Raw genomic sequence first — 19,645 nt, forward strand, 5'->3', positions numbered from 1 at the left:
TAATTATCTAAAAGAGGATTTTGGTTACAATGTGAATTGCTTAGCCTTTTGTAAAGGTAATGCTGAATTCAGCAGCAAAAACAAAAGAAAAAAAAGCAAATGACTACAGTAAACCTCTTTGGCTGCTACTTTTGCATAAACTTTTCTAAAACTCACCATGTGTATTAGGATTTTGATAACAAAGGAATTTTTACAACTCTGAGAACTTAGTGACAGGTCAGAAGATTACTAAACCTCTTAAAGGAACCCTAAAAATGTGTCTAGTTGTACTGTTAAAGCCAGAAATGACTTTATGATATTGTTATATTGCAATGGAAGGTGGAGTATAATGAAAAAGTTCTCTTTCATGTGGCAGGATGATAAGGTAATTCTATTAATATTTTAACAGATTTGCCTTTATTTTATTTTTTTTTAAATGTCCAGACCCAGCATGTGATGTTTATATAATTCTGGAGTTTTCAAATCTGTAACCTCTCCTATAAATTATTCTCTTCTGTCATGTGGACTATTGACTTCTATTCAGAAACTGGATCAATAGCCAAAAGAGATGTATTGAAAACGCTTATTGAACTCATCTATTTTTCTGCCATGTACTTTTCTGTTTTGGTTCTAATGCTCTCATTCAGTTTTTAGTTTAAAACTATAGGTGGAAGGAAACATTGTAAGAGTGTGATTATAATTAAATGAACTCTTTGGTTAGGATTTTGACTGAATAAAAGATAAAGGACCAGTCCCTCAGCTGGCGTAAACTGGTTTCAAGTCAATGGAGTTTTGCCAGTTTACAACAGATGAGGACCTGGTCCAGAAAATTCAATGTTATAGTTTCCCTATCATATTTCTGTATAGATCATTACTTTCTTATGTATTAATGGTCCAAAATTGCAAAAATTTAAACTCCTGAAGTCTCTGCACCTTTGTGCGCCTATATTTGTATGTGCACTAACTACAGTTGGGGACACAAATTGTGACATGCCTAAATATGCATTCACACACACAAATGTCTGTTTTGTACATGCATTCGTAGTAACTGCACACACACAAAAATCATCGTGCAAATTCTCATGTAAAATTGCACAAAGACCACAGGGTTCATCTTTATAAATCTGATGAGTAAATGTCAGTTGCCTGACCATTACTTTGAATTTTGTGCATTCAAGAATCTCATCTGTAATCTGCACAGCTAGTACTGTATATAGTTCAGTTTGGGAGGGTTCTAATAGGTACAGTAGGGATCTGGGAGCCCTGGATTATGTTTTGGACTCTGCCACTAACTGCTTCATGCATCATACATTTACTGCTGCTTCGAGGAGCAAGACTGCTCCCTCTTCAGCTTTTACGCAGTATTGCGAGCCGTGCTACCAGTGCTAGAAAGAAGGGAATGAACAGAGGCAGGGAGCCACCACATACAAATCATAGGAGAATTATCTTAATAGTTGTGGCCACGTGATAATAAATTACTTGTTTTTGTTATTGATCTGCTGAGAATCAACTGAAAATCAACAAGTTGAGTTTTAAAAACACGAGGTTCATGAAATGTTAAGGACTTACTGTGTTCGTCCCCACAGTCTGAATGTTTAGAGGTGCACATGCAGTGAAATTATTTGGAAATGATGTTTTAAATTAAAATTGGCAATTTCCCTCAGCGGGATTTCTTGTTTTGCTGAAAAGTGTCACCATTTGTAATGCAGACAGCAAAGAAGTCTAAAATAAGACTATGAACCAGTGTGCCGGAAAGCTGATTGTGTTACCATGAGGAGATGTGAACTGTTTCTTAAAACCTGTCAGGAACCCAGGCAGAATGGGATGGGAAAGGTCCTAGACAGAAACTCTACAATGAAGCTGAGAAGAGACAGAGTAGCTTTAGGAATAATATTGCTCCCTTATTCTAACAAAGTTCCTTGTTCAGTGTTAGAAGAAAATGAGTTTTTACCATTATCACATGACACTCACCATATTTTCCCTTTAGCCAGGAGAACAAAACAGATGCTTCTCTGTAGAAGCCACATAAAACAAATTCATCTCCCAGGTGAAGGATAATCTTGGTTCTCGATTAATGTGATGCCCAAAGCTTCCCTTTGAAGCTGCAGATAGGATGTCCTAAATTAATTCCTGTTGCTAGGATACTTGCTGCATAGGTCGGCACTGTCCCCACTCTTAGGCTACATTTGGAGCTAGGAGTGTGATTCCCCGCTCAAGTAGACATATTTGCACGCTGTCATCAAGCTAGTGTGCTAAAAACAGTAGTGTAGCTGTGGTAGCCTAGGCAGTGGTGAATGGCTGCGTGGGCTAGCCATCCAGAGTACAAGCCCACCCAGACCCCATAGGTACATACTCCTGGGTACCCCACAGCTACACTACTATGTGTAGCATGCTAGTTTGGTGAGAGCCAGCGTGAATGTTTGCTTGAGCTGGAAACATACCCTTAGTTCAAGTGTCGATGTAGCCTGACACCGCTGAGTCAGAGAAAATGTTTCCTTTTTTAAATTAATCCATAAATAAAATACAAATGTGATCCCCTGAGCTATAGGTGTCTAGTGTAAAAGGAGACACTGACAACTGCTTATTGTTAACAGTGAGTGGAAGACCAAGAAGATTGCCTCCTGAATGGTTGAAATTTCTCTGGAAAGCATTGAGTGACACCTTGCTGCTGCAGGAGCCATGTCGCTGCCGTTCCGAAAGGAGTTAGAAAAATATAAGAATATCAATGAAGATGAAATTCTCAGCAAACTATCGGAGGAAGAGCTGAAACAATTGGAACATGTTCTTGATGACCTTGACCCTGAGGTAGGTAACGGGACAGAAACGGGACTGATGTTTCAAAATGAAGTAAAAAAGATTGAGGATTACTTATATTCCAGGCCCATAGAGGTGATCAAGTGTTCTAAAGGATAAGGCACTAGACTAGGAACTCTGAGACCTTGGCTCTATTCCCTGCTCTGCCACTGATGTGCTGTCTGACATTGGGCAAGTCTTTGTGCCATCCCTTCTCTATTTAGACAGTAAGTTCTTCAGGACAGAGATTCTCTTACTATGTGTTTGTATAGTGCCTAGCCCGGGGTCTCAAACATGCGGCCCACAGGGTTATTTTCTGCGGCCCGCCAGTTCCCTGCAGCCCCCCCCCCCCAGCATTTACCTAGAGCGGCTCCGGCCCCGCGTGCACTGGGGGCGGGGCAGGCTCCCTCCCTGCCCTGCCCCTGTGCTGCTCCGGGAAGTGGCCGGGACCTGGGGGAGGGGGGACATAGGGGTCTGTGTGTTGCCCTGGCCGCTCCTCCAAGTACATCCCCCGAAACTCCCATTGGCCATTCACGGCCAATGGGAGCTTCGGGGGAGGTACCTGGAGGAGCGACCAGGGCAACACACAGACCCCTCTGCGCCCCCCCCCAAGTCCTGGCCACTTCCCAGAACAGCACGGGGGCAGGGCAGGGCAGGCAGTCTGCCCTGTCCCTGGTGCACGCTGGGTCGGACCGCCCCCCGAACCCCTCCTTCAGCCAAACCCCCTGCCCTGAGCCTCCTGCTGCACCCCACACCCCTCCTGCACCCCAACCCCTGCCCTGAGACCCCTGCCACATCTTGCACCCCTCCTGCACCCCCTGGGGGCAGGGAGGGGGCAGAGTTGGGGTGGGGATTTCAGGGAAGGGGTTGGAATGGGGGCAGGGGCGGGGCCTCACAGAAGGGGTGGAGTGGGGATGGGGCCGGGACAGCGGGGGGGTGGTGGTCAGTGGTGCGGCCCTCGGGCCAATGTACTAGTCCTGATGTGGCCCTCGTGGTCATTTGAGTTTGAGACCCCTGGCCTAGCCTAATGAGGCTTTATTTTGGTTGGGGATTATAGGCACAGCTATAATCAAATCATCATCATCTGTTTGTGAACATCACATTCTTCTGAACTTCTGAATTATATTGACTCTGTATTTTCCACTTACAAATTTTTTTAAGTGGGGAAAATTTGCTTTGCCAAGACTTAACTGAGCCAAATACTAGTCATCTCAACTCAATTATACATCAGCCATATCGCTAGGGCTCTACATTAAGAAAATATGGTAGTGTTGCAGACTTGCAAATGGCATTCACAGTATGCTTAGAAACCTGTGACCTGGAGAAAAGATTACCTTTCACTTAAAGAAAGATGGGGCTGAGGTCACTGATATGGCTGCTGTTGGGAAATTTGCACTGTGGGTGCTTGCATAATATCAAAGCTTTCAAATTGACCTAGGAATTTAGCTATCAGTTTGCTAGTTTTCACCAAAAGAAAATACTGGTTCCAAGATGTTGAATAAGATAGAATGGAATGGAACTTGAAAGTACTTTCAATGACACTACAAATTATTCAAGGACATTCCATACTGCTAGCAATCCAGTCAACCTGGCTCCCTGGCCAGTCAAAATGATTTTATTTCCTAAACTAGCAGACCAAATCTGGTTCACACTGGAGGGAAAATAAGGATGAAGAAAAAGGTTAATAATTTCCAATTTCTTAGCACTCTGTCTGAAGATTAGCCAGTAATGGCAGTGACCAACCATATTTTCCAGCAAGTACTTTCTGTACACTCAATTTATTTACTGAATATTACACTCTTGTAGTCATCTGTACTGGGATAAAAGGGTGCAGGGAATGGAGAAAGAGGAGTGGAAATAGAAAAGAAGAACAACAACAAAAAGAGGGGAGAATTAGAAAGAGAAAGAGACACCAAGAAGAGTAGGTAAAGTTAGAAGGGGAAGGAAGTTAACTCTTTCCTCTACCCTTCACCTGTCCTGTTTATTTTGACTATCAGCTTTTCAGGTCAGGGACTGTACTACTCTGTTTGTACAGAGTTTTCACAGTGGGTCTCAGTTGGTCTTTTAGCACTACAGTAAAAAAACTCAGTTAATAAGGGGTCAGATATATTTGTCTGAAAGTACTTGAGAATGTAATTTTAATAGTTACATCTAGTCAATACATTGCTGCACATTATTTGCCACTGAAAAATATTATGTAAAGAAATGGCTCCACTTAAAAAAAAAGTACCCTATAGCAGAGTTTAAATTCAGAACATTATAGAAACATAGCATCACTCTGTCTACAGTTTGTGAGCACCTACAGGATAATAGGTTTATAAGGAATAGCCAGCACAGAATTGCCAAGAAGAAATCATGCCAAACCAAGCTAATTTCCTTCTTTGACAGGATTACTGGGCCAGTGGATAGAGGGGGTAACAATAGATGTGATATATCTTGATTTCAGTCAGGCCTTTGATGCAGTCCCACATGACCTTCTTATAAGCAAACAAGGGAAATGCAGTCTATGTGACATTACTATAAGGTGAGTGTACAAATGGCTGAAAGACTGTACTCAAAGAGTAGTTATCAATGGTTCACTGTCAAACTGGGAAGGCGTACCTCGTGGGGTCCTGCAGTGGTCAGTCCTGGGTCTGGTACTATTCAATAGTTTCATTAATGACTTGGATAATGGAGTGGAGCGTATGCTTGTAAAAAAAAAGTGCAGATGGCACCAATCTGAGAGTGATTACAAACACATTGCGGGACAGGAAAAGAATTCAGAACAACCTTGACAAATTGGAGAACTGGCCTGAAATCAACAGGATGAAATTCAATAAAGACAATTAGGAAGGAAAAATCAAAGGCACAACTACAAAATGGGGAATATCTGGCTAGATGGTACTGCTGAAAAGGATCCAGGGGTTATAGTGGATCACAAATTGAATATGTGTCAACAGGGTGATGCAGTTGTGAAAAGGGCTAATATTCTGAGGTGTATTAACAGGAGTGTTGTATGTAGGACATGGGAGGTAATTGTCCCACTCTGCTTGGCACTGGTGAGGCCTCAGCTGGAGTACTGTGTCCCATTCTGGGTGCCTCACTTCAGAAAAGATGTGGATGGGTTGGCAAAAGTCCAGAGGAGAGCAACAAAAATGAGAAAAGGTTTAGAAAACTTGACCTATGAGGAAAGGTTAAAAAAACAGGGCATGTATAGTCCTGAGAAAAAGAAGACTGAGTTACAATTATAAGAATTATAAAAGTTTTCTTATGGGGCTGTTATATGTAAAGGGCTGTTATAAAAACAACAGTAATCAATTGTTTCTATGTCCACTGAAGACAGGACAAAAAGCAATGGGCTTGATCTGCAGCAAGGGAGATTTAAGTTAGATATTAGGGAAAACGTTCTAACTATAAGGATAGTTAAGCTCTGGAACAGGTGTCCAAGGGAAGTTGTGGAGTCCCCAGCACTGGAGGTTTTTAAGAGCAGGTTGGACAAATACCTGTCAGGGATGGTCTAGGTTTAGTTCATCCTGCCCCAGCGCAGTGATCTGGACTTGATGGCTTCTTGAGACCGCTTCCGGCCCTACATTTCTGTGATTCCCTGACTCTGTGAAATGCTACATACCAAAAGCTTCCTCATCAGGGACCAGATTCTCAGCTAGTTTAAATCAGCATCACTCAAATGATGTCAGTGGAGCTATGACAATTTATGCAATCTGAAAATCCGGCAGCAGGTGTCTGTGCTTTAATAGTGTCATGCTGTCATGAGACTTGAGGACTTCTCGAGGTCCCTCCCAGACCAACATTTGTATGATTCTGTATCTGTATCTCATATATTTTGGTAGAATGCACTTCTGCCAGCGGGCTTCCGACAAAAAGACCAGACCCGTAAAGCTGCCACGGGCCCTTTCGACAGAGATCGACTCCTTTCATACTTGGAGAAGCAAGCACTGGAACACAAAGACAGGGAAGACTTTGTGCCCTTTACAGGGGAGAAGAAAGGTAATGGTTCACCCTCACCAGTGCCTGCAATAACGTGGTATTTGAACATATTAATTACAAGCTGTGGGGCCTCTCAGGGAAATTAACCAGGGGGAGGTGGACGGAGGCCAAATCATAGGCTTTTAATTTAGACCCAAAAATACTTTTTAAAGCTAACCTAATAAAACACTAGTTTTATCTATGGTCTAGTGTCCTGCCCACAAGACTAGGAGCCAACAGCTCTGGAGTTCTAATCCCAGTTCTTATAGCAACTCCCTCTGTGAGCTTGGGGAATATATTTAGGTGCCAATCCGGCCAGGTGCTGGGCACTGTGCCCCCAATTCAGCAAACCACTTAAGCACTCCCATTGACTTCACTGGGTCTAGTCATGTGCTCACAGTTAAGCATGTGCTTGATTACTATTATGGATCAGACCCTTATATAGATACTGTCAACTCAAATATCACACTCCTTTCTGAATAATTGTTACCTGCTATTGCTATAAGTATCACTTAAGATCACTGTAAAGGAAAGAGATTAGAGCAAACAATTATTTTTCCAGTTGCTTTCTTTTTACATTTGACAGCACTATTCACACATTCAGTTTCATCATTCTTTCTGTTTTTATAGGGGTTTGTCATATAGCCACAAAGGAGAGAAAAACATTTTAAAACACAGGAAAGCGTGATTGTAAAACCCCAAACATTGGCAAGATGACTTAGGCAGGAGTGGCATTTGGAACTACTTTTAAATTCACTCCTTAAACAGCTGACTAGATTTCAAATATACTGCGTCCCTTTAGCATCACTGCCTCATTTTCCTCATCTGTACATTGAAAATAATATTAACACTTGCCTAAGGCCTCCTATCAGCAAGGTACGTAAGCATGTGCCTAACTCTGAGCATGTGAGTAGTTCCATTTATTTCAATGCGGCATGCTTAAAGTTAGCCATATGCTTAAATACCCAGCCAACTGAATGACTAAATGATTAACAACCTACTCTGACCCCCGGGGAAGTAAATGGCAAAATTATTGACTTTAATAGGACCAAGACTGGTCCCTAATTACTATTTACAAAAGTGCTTGGAAGATATAAAGTGCTATTTGTATGCTAAGTGTTGTTACTATTACTATATTTCGTTTTCCTCCTTTTTTAAAAACAGACATCATAAAAAAATCTTTTCAAAGAGCGATGACACCTAGATCTCTCTAACTGAAGCATTGTTTTAGATTATTGCACATTGTCTTCCCTATTTTCTTCTCCAGCACCTTATCCAGTTTTTATTTTTAATGACGTAAGGCCTGATCCTAAGTTCATTGAAGTCAATGGTAAGTATCCCATTGATTTCAATAGGTCAGAATTGGGCACATATTGTTTAGAAAGGAAAAACCAATCTATCTGAGAAGGGATTTATTATCAACCCCTCCTCTTGTGTGACCTCTTATGCAGAATCTGTTAATATCATGTTAAACAGTTACAGATTTCCTTTCTACTATTGACTAATGAGTCTTCTTATCAGGCCTGTGCATGGATTTAAAAAAACAAAATCATATTTTTAATTTAAATATATTTTTCTTTTCAAAAATAACCCTATTTAAAATATAATTTCAAATTATGGCAACCTAAATTAAGCTATATGTTGCCGGCACCCAGTGCCCAGAGGCAAACAGCAGCAGGGGTTCATTGCCCGGTATGCGTCACCCAATAAACACAATGGGATGGAGAAGCAGAAAAGTTTATTTGGAATTCTAAAGAAAGGTACAGGGAGAGAAATCTCAAATCCTGCACATCAGAGCAGGTCATTACACACACTTTTATATTCCTTAATGCTACTGCACTACACATCAGCCAATCAAAGCTTTGCACAAATACTCTGCCTTCCTTATATGGGTTACAACAGTGTTTGTTTCCTGCAACCTCTAACAAGCATTCCTAGCAACTTAAACAACCAGCATATCCTGTCTGGCCTTGTCGCTGTCTCTCCTGTTATCTTTAACTTGGTGTCAGCAAACCTTACACTATAAGGCATTATCTACAACTGCAACATTGTTTTAAGAGCAAAAGAGCTTACTCAAACCAGCCAGGCCTGAGTTCTATTAAGGGGGGTTGAAAAGAAGCCCTTAGGCCTACAGCAGGGAGACTTCCTCGACCCTTATGGCCTTCCATCCCCTCAACTTAACTAGTGGCCATACCCTAGAGTCTCCAACATATACATTTACCATAATCTATTAAAATTATTTAAATTAAATAAAAATAATATTAAGCAGTAAATGCTAGCTGCTAAAATTTTAAAGCAAGTCAAATTGTTGAACCGGAGGAAGTCACTGGCTAAGCACTTGGAACCAGAGTTTGCTGAAGTGCTAAACCAGAACTTTTGACACCAATAACCTCTTCCGTAGAGGTGCAGAAAGAATATTTATTTCATTTCAGGTTATTCAGCAAGTTCAGGGCAATAACTAGCTCAAAGTTGAGAAACAGATTGGGTGCTGAAAAAGCAGGAAAGCTTATTTTCGTCATCCAATCTATAAATAAAAACTAGGTCTGAAAGGACAAGATCTACTAGTTCTAAAATCTTGAAGGATATGTTGACTAGAAACAATCAGTTCAATTCACTAACTACAGATGATACTTCCTTTATTTAATAAAGTAGTTAGTTTTAAATACAAAATGTATTTTGATAAACTTTCTTCTTATGTATCCAGCACATTTAAGGTAGTATTATTTAACTAATAAAATAATTTTAAAATGCTGTTTTTGTGGATTTTTAACTGAATTTCAATTTACATCCATCTAAAGTTTGACACAGATCACAAGTAAAAAAATAATCTATTAAACAACATACAATAACATTTTCTAACATAAAAGGTGTAAAAAATTAAGAATCTGAATAAATGTGGTAAGCGCTATAGTTACTTAAATAAATGTATGTAGATGCTGCATATCCTTCTGGTTAGCAAAAAGAAGTACTAAATTCAGTCTACAGGCTACATTTAGTTACAAATCAATGTGTTTTAATCAATGAGAATCAACCTTTCTTTAGGAAAGTAACTAAAAGGTACAAATGCAAAACATGACTAAAATTGATACTTTAAATCAAGGTTTCCTGCTTGCTGATTTGAATCATGATTCAAGTTGATGATTTAAATCACTCTGCTTTAAATCAGTCCACCCTGGGCATGTGTATATTCACATTGGCTCTGTCACAGGCATGTCTGATTTTTAATGATTAGTGTTGATTTAGAGGTAAGATTTGTTTCTTTTTTTGTTCTGTCTACATTAGAGAATTTGAGAATTTCCGCTGTTTGGATCCCCTAGCAGACCTGACACACACTACACACAAAATTGCTACCAATGAGGCGCAGGATTTCACACCACCCTCAAGATTGCACTTGCTCTGTGTAAGGGTAATCATTGCGTTGTCCACCATGGTGTCACTCTGCACTGTGATATTGGGTAGTTTTTCATCTTTAGGTTTTCTTTGGATACTCTTAAAAACACACGATTCTTCAACGTGTCCTGGTTGTATTAACCCTGATTATTAATTTATAGCTTCTGTGATTTAGTAACATCACTGTTCCACAAACCACAAATAACTGTACTTCTCACCTGTCCCTCGGCATAGAACCAGCTCAGCCTCCCTTGCACACAAAGCTGCTCTTATCTTAGTTATTTAGTGATAACTAAATACATCACAAATGCTAATTCAGGGGGTTATTAGAATTGTGAAGTTATACCAGTGTTTTTATGCCAAGGCAATTATTCCCTTGATTTCTCATGTCCCTCATTTGGGCTCTTTGTCCCAGATTGAGTCCCTAGTGTGAGCGTTAGGAGTTTAAAACATATGAAAAGAAACCTTATGACCACTGCTTTATGTAACTATTTGGCAATTATCTAAACAGGGAACTCTGCTCTACTCTCATTGAAGTTGGTGGCCAAATCTCTTCAAAATATCTGTGCCTTCTTTTATTAAGACTGACTATATTCCTATATTATTTTAAGACGTATCTATTTAACTACTGTAGATCAGTAAAGACAATTATGTCCTGTTCAGCACCATAGCGTCTGAGAACTTGATGGTTTGTCCACCAATTTGTGTGCTGGTTTAAGAGTGCATGACTTCAGGAAAGAATCTGACTTCTTTAAGCCTGGCATTCCCTCATGCTGGGACTGCTGGAGCCTGTGCGCATTGTCATCTGACTAAAGTGCATGTCTTAATAGGAGCATTCTACAGAGATTGTTTTCTCACAAACACACACACACACACACACACACACAAAATCCTGGCTACACTGAAGTCAGTGGCTTAACTCTCATTGAATTCAGTGAGGCCAGTATTTCATCCTGTGTTCACTGCTTTATTTTGTTGTCTTCCTTCCCTCTGTGCTACATAGGTGTGGCACTCTGTAATTTGAATACAATAAAATGTTATTGAGACACCCATCTACCATGTAAACAAGCACTGTGGGCTTTTTACAAGCTGTAAAATGAGCCTTTTCTAATGTGATGCTGATTAAATCTGATGAATGTTGCGTAAGGACCAGGAGCAAGTCGAGCCGGCTGTAGATCTTAGCACTAGTGTTCCTAGTCTCAGACTTATTTGACTTGGCAAAACTCATTGAATAAGAAACTATGACATGAATGTTTTAAAAGAGTAATGGCTTGATTCTCAATTACATTAGGGGCTTCTCTACATTGGGAAATTGACTGGAATAGCTATTGCTGTAAACTATTCTGCAACGGCTGTTCCAGGATAGCTTCCCAGGGGGACACTCTTATTCTAGAATAAAAGTCACAAGCCCTAAGGCCCCTTTAAACTCTACTGCCAGCATAAAGGGGCCGGAAAGTGGGTGTGCATATAATTTAGACCCACTTTCCAGCCCCTTTACACTGCTGGAGCAGTATAAAGAGGCATTAGTGAAAATGAGACTCAGGCCCTACAGTTTCATCTTAATGTTAAGGTTACCCTGTGAATTAAAAATTAAGATCTTGGGCCTCTGATTCTGGAAAATTAGAAACGGAAGACACAGAAGCCAATATGCCATCTAGCACAAGTGCCCTTTGAGGGATGTCTGTATGTCAGTGGGATTCAAGTGCATCAAGCTTTGTTTAAGATTTTGTCACTATTTTGCACTTTGCTATTTGTCTTCCACTAGGAAATATATTCTTTCAAGATTAACCTTTGGAAGAAGCATTCCACTTGCTAAGTGACATTTCTACACGTTGCTATGGGTGTTATGCAAAGCTTACCCTGCCATGGAAGGTCTGTGGCAAGCTGAAAAGAAAAAAGAAATGTATTTTAAAATCCAGCTCCTCCCCCTTCTCCTCAAATTGTTTTTGGTCCATCATTTTTCCTTATCCAGTGTTTCTGCCTTCTTTTGTTAGCTTTTCATCAGGGAGTTCTTGACAAAGAAGCATCCAGCATCAACCAGATGGCTGAAAGATGAAATTTAGTTGCCTGCATTGGTTCTTATATGTTTAACATTGCCATAAGGTTTTGATTATGCTACACAACAAGCCAAAACAAATTCCAAAGCTAATGGGGAGACATTCAGAGGAATCAGAACACAGGAAGTATTAAACACTAGCTCAAAGGGGACTTAAGGGTATGGAGAGTTGCCTTGTAGCTTATTGTAATCATGTTATGTGGGACTTGCAGTATTTGGCAAAAACAACTGAGTGTATGGCTTGCATTATAGTTTTGGGCCTCTGCCATAGGTTAGCTTGTTAACTTGCTACATAAATTGCTTTAGGAACTAAAGGTTCAATCCTGTAAAATGTTGAGTGCTCTGCACCCAGTTCAGCAAAGCACTTAAACATGTGCTTAATTTTAAGCATGTGAGTAATCTAATTGATTTGAATGGGATTGCTCATGTGCATAAAGTTAAGCACATGCTTAAGTGCTTTGCTGGATAAGGGTCCGAGTATTCAGCACCTTTGAGGATTGCACCCTAGATGGCCAAGAATTCAGTTGCCACAGAAACCACATCTCCACATGTGTCCCATGATAGCAGTTGTCACTGTCCAAATGGTATTGGTTGTCTGTCCCCAGATTTGAGCCTGAAGCGTGTAAAAAATGGGCACTGCTTCTGGAGGTTCCTCAACTTTGGAATTTGCTCCCACTTGCAGGCTGCCAAAAGCAGAGGTTTGGTGACTTTCAAGAGCTGATGTGAAACATCTTTTTAGTTTGGCCGTCTCACTAGCAGGGGGTTCATTATTGTTGAGCAGCAGTGAGATGGTGGGAGATACGTCTGATTTTTGTAGCCACAGGGAATGACAATCTGTAATGTTTACTTTATAGGTTTTTGGACTAGCTCCTATCTGTAACAGATGCTCTAGTAATTCTTATATTAGAGTCAATAAACTCCAGTTCAGGAGATATGCATACTGACCCACTGCATTACATAAATAGAGCTGGATCGATGGTCAGCCACATTTGTACAATTATGAGGCCTGTCCCTGCATCACTTGCAAGTTAATGAGAGTTTGGGTGCACAGGAAAGGCAGGATTAAGTCCCAAAATGTTAAACACTGATGATGATACTACATAGGCGCAATCATATAAAAAGGAAGCCTTTGGGAGGACACAGGAATGAAACTACGTAGGGGCCATATTGTAGCTAAAATTGAACAGGTTTCGGGAATGGAAAGGATAATCCTGTGGCTCAGACAAGTGAGCTGGGTTCAGTTCTCAGCTCTGCCACAAACTGCACAAGTCACGTCATCTTTCCTTTCTCCCATCTCCTGTATCTAAAAGGAGTCTACCTAAAGTAGTATCATCTAAAAGTAATTTTAGTAGATTTTACTATCTAAAAGTAATCCTACCTTTCTCTCTGCCTTTGTTTAGACAACAAGCTCCTTGTAGCAAGGGCTCTCTCTTACTCTCTGTATGTACAGTACCTAGCCTGTTGGAGCCCTGACCTTACTTGAGGTCTCTTGGTGCTACCAGAATACGGGTTTGTTTATTATTAACAACATTTCCCCTTCTGCTTCCTCTGCAGAAGTTGCCCCTATGTGACACTAACAAACAGTAACTGAAAAATAACCCAGTTATTAAACATATTAAGATATGACCATTCAAATTTAGAATATAAGTAGTAAAAGTTGAGTAGTACATCCTTGCTTCCATCCAGTACTGTTGTTTCCAGTCAGTCCTTCAGCATTATCCTTGTTTTCTGCTCCTTGCCAAACAGTTTCATGTTGGGTCTGCTCCAACTCCCATCAAAGTCAGTGGAAAGACTCCAGTGGATCAGACCCAGGAGGACTAGTGCTGGGAAGGGAAGGGGAAATCCACACTCTTTGTATATGACTAAATGTGAACATTTTTCAGTCAGCTGAAAAAACAAAAGAAGAAAAGGAGGAAAATAATGACTAAACAAGAGCTTTTTTCACCAAACTGTTGTTGTCAGCCCCCTGCCCCCCCAAGAAGAGGCCATCGATCTTGCATGTACGCATAGTGCCAAGAATACGGTCAGCGTTCAGCAATAAAAATGACAGTCATTTTCAGAATGAATATGGGTATTTTTCCCATCCCTTTACTACAATAGGTGCTTTTCTGATAATGGATTCAAGTTTAAGGGTTTTTAGCCGTCGGGAGGAGAAACCCAACTAAAATATCAAACAGCTGAAAAGAGTGGAAAGTTTAAGTATTTTAATAGGAGATTCTGGCTGGTGGAAGATTTTGTTTGGAGGAGAGTATCTTTTATTTATTTTGTTTTGGGATGATAAACAAAAGTCAGTTTTTACTCTCCAAAGCTAAAATACTGTTGGCTGCTTTTCCTGAAATGTTGGCAGCTTCTTCAGGCTTTTTGGAGCTTTAAGACCTATATTCAGTGTCGACTGTAACCTTTAGCAAAGACTCCCTTTACAATATTGTTAGCGGTGAAGCCTATGGTTAGGGCTGCCCAACACTTTCCATTATAAGACCCTGTTTTCAGTTGCTTATAACTTTGCCAAACTTAAACTGTTCAGGCTGAAATTTCCCATGCTGAGTGTCTATCCCAGTGTCTGATTTTTTTTTTTAAAGTTTCAGCTAAAGTGGTCTAGCTGTTTCCAAGAACAAGATTGGGAGAAGGGGGGAGACATTGTTTTGTTGATCCAAAGTAAATTTTCCAGCTGTTTAGATGAGTCTCTGTGTTGTAGAGCAGGGATTTAAAATTGTACAGTGAGTGTCACCCTGGTGTCAGGACTGAGCCTTTTGTGATTCTCATGAAAATTTGCCTGAGTTATAAGCCTCTGAAAATCTTAGTTTGCACATGCTCATTAGAGACTTGCTAGAGTCTGGCAGCTATATTCTCCATATGACTTTCCCTGTTCCCTCCATATGACTTTCCCTTTCCTCTTGCTCTGCCATGCTCATCTCCTTCAACATCAGAGACAGCTTCTGCCTATTCGACTGCCTCACCCACTGAGGCAGACTAATATTGCCTTACTCAGATCTGAGGTCTCATGAGAAGGGCCCTTAGGAACTGTTCCAGGATAACTTAGTCCATCATTTTCTCTACTGACCTGGTCTCGGGGCCTAGCCACAAGCAACAAGGTCCCATAATCTTTGAGCCACTACCCATTGTTGTGCTCCCCAGGGAAATGGTTCAACCCCAAACTGGATCCTACACATCTTTGGAGTCAGTCTCAGTCTATCTAAGATGGCAGCCTTCAACACAGGCTAGATGCCCGCCTGCTTGTCGCTTACTGCTCAGTAGGCTTCCTGGTCTCACCCATCAGGAAGGTACCGTGTTCATTCTTCCCATGCTGCACTTGTCATTCTCTCAAAGATACAGAGGAAGGCCTCTGGGTCATCACCTGGCCCCAGCTTCACAAGATCAGTTACCAGCCAGCCTGAGCTTTCCTCTCCATCACCAGCCACATTTCCCTATGTCTCTTGGCCCAGCCGCTTCTGCAGCCACTCCTGTTGCTGGAAATGGGCCTCTTACCACTGCTGAGTGGCAAATTGTACCTTCTGTTGCTTTTGCAGGCTGTTCATCAACTGCAGGACTATAGGTTGGATCTGCCACTATAACACAGCTGTCTGCTGCTGCTGTTACACCATCACCTCATCCATCTTCTTAATTACCCAAGCTAGATGGGGTGAGTCAATCCTTGAGGCTTCACTTTCCCGCTTTCTTTTTTTCTTGGCACCAACAATCCTCCTCACTTTTCCCCCCTATCAGGGACTGAACTGCAGTGCCCGCATTCTCCACCACATTCGTGGCAGGGCGTCTCCCAAGCTCTCAAAGACACAGTGCAGCACCCACAGTCCCTTTGAGGCAAGTTTCCTGTCCAAACTTAAACAAAACTGCTTCCCCTCCCAGAGGATTCTGGTAGTGACAGTGGTAGTGGTCGGTGATGCTGCTGCTGCTTCCTCAGCCAGTGCTGACTCACTGGATCGCTCTCTGACCCTTTATAGCCTCAGACACGGCTCCCCCTCCATAACTGGCCCAACTGGAAGCACTTGTTCTGGCACAGCAGAGCTGGACCTACTTCAGTTTCAGGAGCCAGCCAGCCACTCTGTGACAGCCACTTTTGAGACTGTGAGAACTTTTGAGTGCTTGACTTTGCAACCATAATGATCTTTTAACGTAAGATTGTTGTGAGTTTTTTTGTATGTTTGTTTATCTGTTTTTGGATAAAATCTGCTAAACGGTAAGTAGTTCCTGATGGAAAGGTGTATTAAAGTGACAGGAGTTATACTAGGTTGTTTTTATATTGCTGGTTTGCAGCTTTCAACAGAATTGAGCCTGGCCAGTTTTCTTGTTTATAACTCAGTGTATTGCTGGTAAGAATTCATTTAATTACATTTTAAATAGAGTATTTTTAGAGAGGAATTTAAGTAAACATCAAAAGGAAAGAATACTTTACTTTAGATGGAAAATGTGAATCTTGTGTGTAATTCATGTAAGGCAGAGGTCCAAGATTAGTGAATTTCACATCAAAGGTCATTCAAGCATTCCGTAATCAAATAGGACTTCATTTTTTCAATGATTCATCAAATGTAAGAAGTAATAACCAGAAAAATGTAGAGAAAGAGAACAAAAAAGACTCAGGCTGCAATCTGAGAATTACATATGCCTGATAAATGCTTTTTATATTTTATATATATAAATATACATACACACACACAAACATATATATGTATACACCCACACCCACATATACATACACACAAGCTGCATGGAAAAAATGAGAACCAAAACTCCCATTTGTATTTTACACAGTATTGTTTTCATCAGTATGGATTTCTCACTGTGCAACAGGACGTTTGGCCTACACTAGGTGGCCTACGCTAAGTGGGGTGGTACACAGATCCAGAAGTGTGTAGAGAGGCACAAAAATCAAATGCACATTTTGTTTAGGTTATACAAAAGCTGAGTGTGCAGTAAGCCATTCAAAAGATTATTTCATCAGCATTTTATCAATATAGAACTCTGAAATGGCAGCTCTGACCTACTCTTAGGTCCTTATTGTTGAACTTAGTTATGGCAATGATTCCTCTTTATGCTATTGGAAGGTGGCTGAGAGGTTGAACAGTTTGCTAGGAACTATGCAGCCGGACAACTGGGACAGTTATTTCTGAGGTCTAGGGCTCTCTAGTCCCTCTGATGAGGGATATGAGGAGACCAGGCAAGAAGATATAGACAATATTGTCAACATTTGTCAGCCCTGCTGTCCTTGTTTGTGATTTCATTTCTGGAGTTTAGAGCATTGCCTGGCTAGTTCATGCTGCTCAGTTCAAGGTCAGTAGCCTACTGGTATCACCATCATGGATGAAGACAAGTCAGGTCCCCTCAAGGTCTTTAGTCTACCTAACGTCAATGGGCTTAAGTGGCTATCAGGTTTCTTTAAGGAAGAATACTCTACAGCCAATGGCCCACTCTACTGATAGTTTACTTAGATATTTTGATTACTTTTGGTCCTCTACCATTGAAAAATGTGGGTTTGCTCTTTCTAGGTCATCCTGGTGCATAGATGATTGAAGGCAGATGGGTGCATGATGACAACCAGACACTAAGTCTGATCAGCTATAGCCTAGGGAGATTTAAATCTTATGGTGTGGCTAGGAGCATTTGCTTTTTCTTCAGCATAATATCTACAACTCACATCTATCAGCACAGTTCTGAGTTGTGGATAGCCTGACAAATGTAACCTGCCTTCATTTGGAAAGAGAGTTAAGAATTTCTTGCTGCAAGTACTTTGCACACAAAACTTGCACTTGACTGTTTTCTTTGATATTGCTGGGATGTCCCTGAATCATGTCATCTGTAAAATGAGGCGACTTAACCTATCTCACAGGGATGTACTGTGGGTGAAATACATTTATGCCTATAAAGGACTCTGAGATTCTTGTGTAGAATGTGCAACAGAAACACAAAGTATTATTTTATCAGTCACTTGTCAGCTGGCATTTTAAGCAATTCATCTTGTAGAATAGAGATTTTTTGTAATAAGAAGATGCCTTTAAAGAATGGAAGTGTTTGTGGGCAAGAAGAGAAGTAAACTTGACAGGATGTCCTCAATATTCATTTCAAGAGTTTCTGAGCCCATTCAGTCTTTAAACTCATTGATAGAGGCTGACAGGCCTGAGATTGGAGCAGGCAGACTTGCTGGAAGAGATACATTAATCTGGGTATTATCTGCCTAAAAATGCCAATCAGGACCATCATGGAAAAAGATTTAAGCCATAGAAGCATGCAGCTATTGAAAAGCGAAAGGCACAGCAATGTGTAATTGAAAGGAGCAATATCAGAAGAACATTCATTTATGGTGACAAAATGGCATCACTGAGACAAATGAAAATTAAGCTCTTTCGGAGCAGTGTCAGAAAGGGCCAGGATATACTCCAAGCATTTCTGCAAGTGTCAAAACTTGCAGAAAATAAGACAATTTAGAACTGACAATGGACCAAATCCACCTCTACCCAAAGGTCATTGCAGTCTCAGTACAAAGGGATTATCTAAAGCCTGATATACATTTAGTTGTTTTGGGCTAAGGCACAAAGGGACCTGTTCAGCCGTATTTCTTCTAAATGAGTCTAAAAGCATTATGGACAGTAACAAATTGGGAATCACTGATTTATCAGATCGATGGTATTATTCAGTTCAGTTACTCCACTGCTTACGAATGACAGTAGTCTGTTTTCAAAATTTAAATGAGTATAGTAGTGACTACAACATAAGATAGTGGCTTGGCTTTTAATGTTGCCCAGTTCCTTATGAAAGTGACCTAGATTTTCCTCTGATGCAGCTGTCATAGACTGGAAGTACCATAGAGATTGATGGTCTTGGCCTTTGAGAAATGCTACATGGAAACACCTGCTAATGCCTATATTAGAGCAGTATACAGTGGGGGAAGAATTGAAAGGGTCTAGGATAGGTTGTACAAGGGTCTGTGGCAGGGAAACTACTTGGTCCTTGGGGAACATGGGGTTAAATCCAGCTCAGCTTCCCCAGCCTTGCGCAGGTGATCATGGGAAGACTGATCATATGATTGGCTGATGAGACAGAAGGGGCAGAATGCCTTTGGGAAAGTTGGAAATTACACAGAGGCAGTTGGGGAATTGAATCCTCCTTCCCCCGGTACCTATGTGATAAGCTCAAATAGTGGCCATAGCTTATGGGGAGAAGTAGCAAATACATCTGCTTCACTCCTGGTTTTATGCCCTGTGGTCCTGGGATCAGCATATGGGCCTTGGGAAGTGTCTTTTACAATGAATATCACAGAGTGCTGGATTAAATAAGAAATCCACAGGGCTACTGACGGAGGTAGTGCAGTCCCTAAGAATGATTTCACAATTTATGTGCCCTTGAACAGGCTTCTGTTGAGTGGAAGGTTCCTGCAGAGGGATTTTTTGAATTGCCTTCAGTTCCTCAGAAAGCACAGTTCTTAAACAGACCCACATATCCCTGGGATTAGCA

The 19,645-nt window shown here is 41.0% G+C and overlaps 1 protein-coding gene across 4 annotated transcripts in view; it reads left to right on the forward strand.

The window, feature by feature from the left end:
* The window catches only part of LOC125643517 (tropomodulin-2), a 72,459-nt gene that overhangs the window by 33,472 nt on the left and 19,342 nt on the right, over positions 1-19,645 (forward strand). For 3 of the 4 annotated variants that reach the window (XM_075133084.1, XM_075133087.1, XM_075133085.1), the window contains 2 exons: positions 2,574-2,784; positions 6,600-6,756. In XM_075133084.1, coding sequence (XP_074989185.1) covers positions 2,659-2,784; positions 6,600-6,756 — 283 coding nt within the window. In that variant the 5' untranslated portion in view covers positions 2,574-2,658. Of the gene's footprint in view, positions 1-569; positions 591-2,573; positions 2,785-6,599; positions 6,757-19,645 lie in introns of those variants that run through there. The other variant, XM_048866244.2, reaches the window with a different exon arrangement.

This window comes from Caretta caretta, chromosome 10 (assembly GCF_965140235.1).
Source record: "Caretta caretta isolate rCarCar2 chromosome 10, rCarCar1.hap1, whole genome shotgun sequence".
NCBI lineage: Eukaryota > Metazoa > Chordata > Testudines > Cheloniidae > Caretta > Caretta caretta.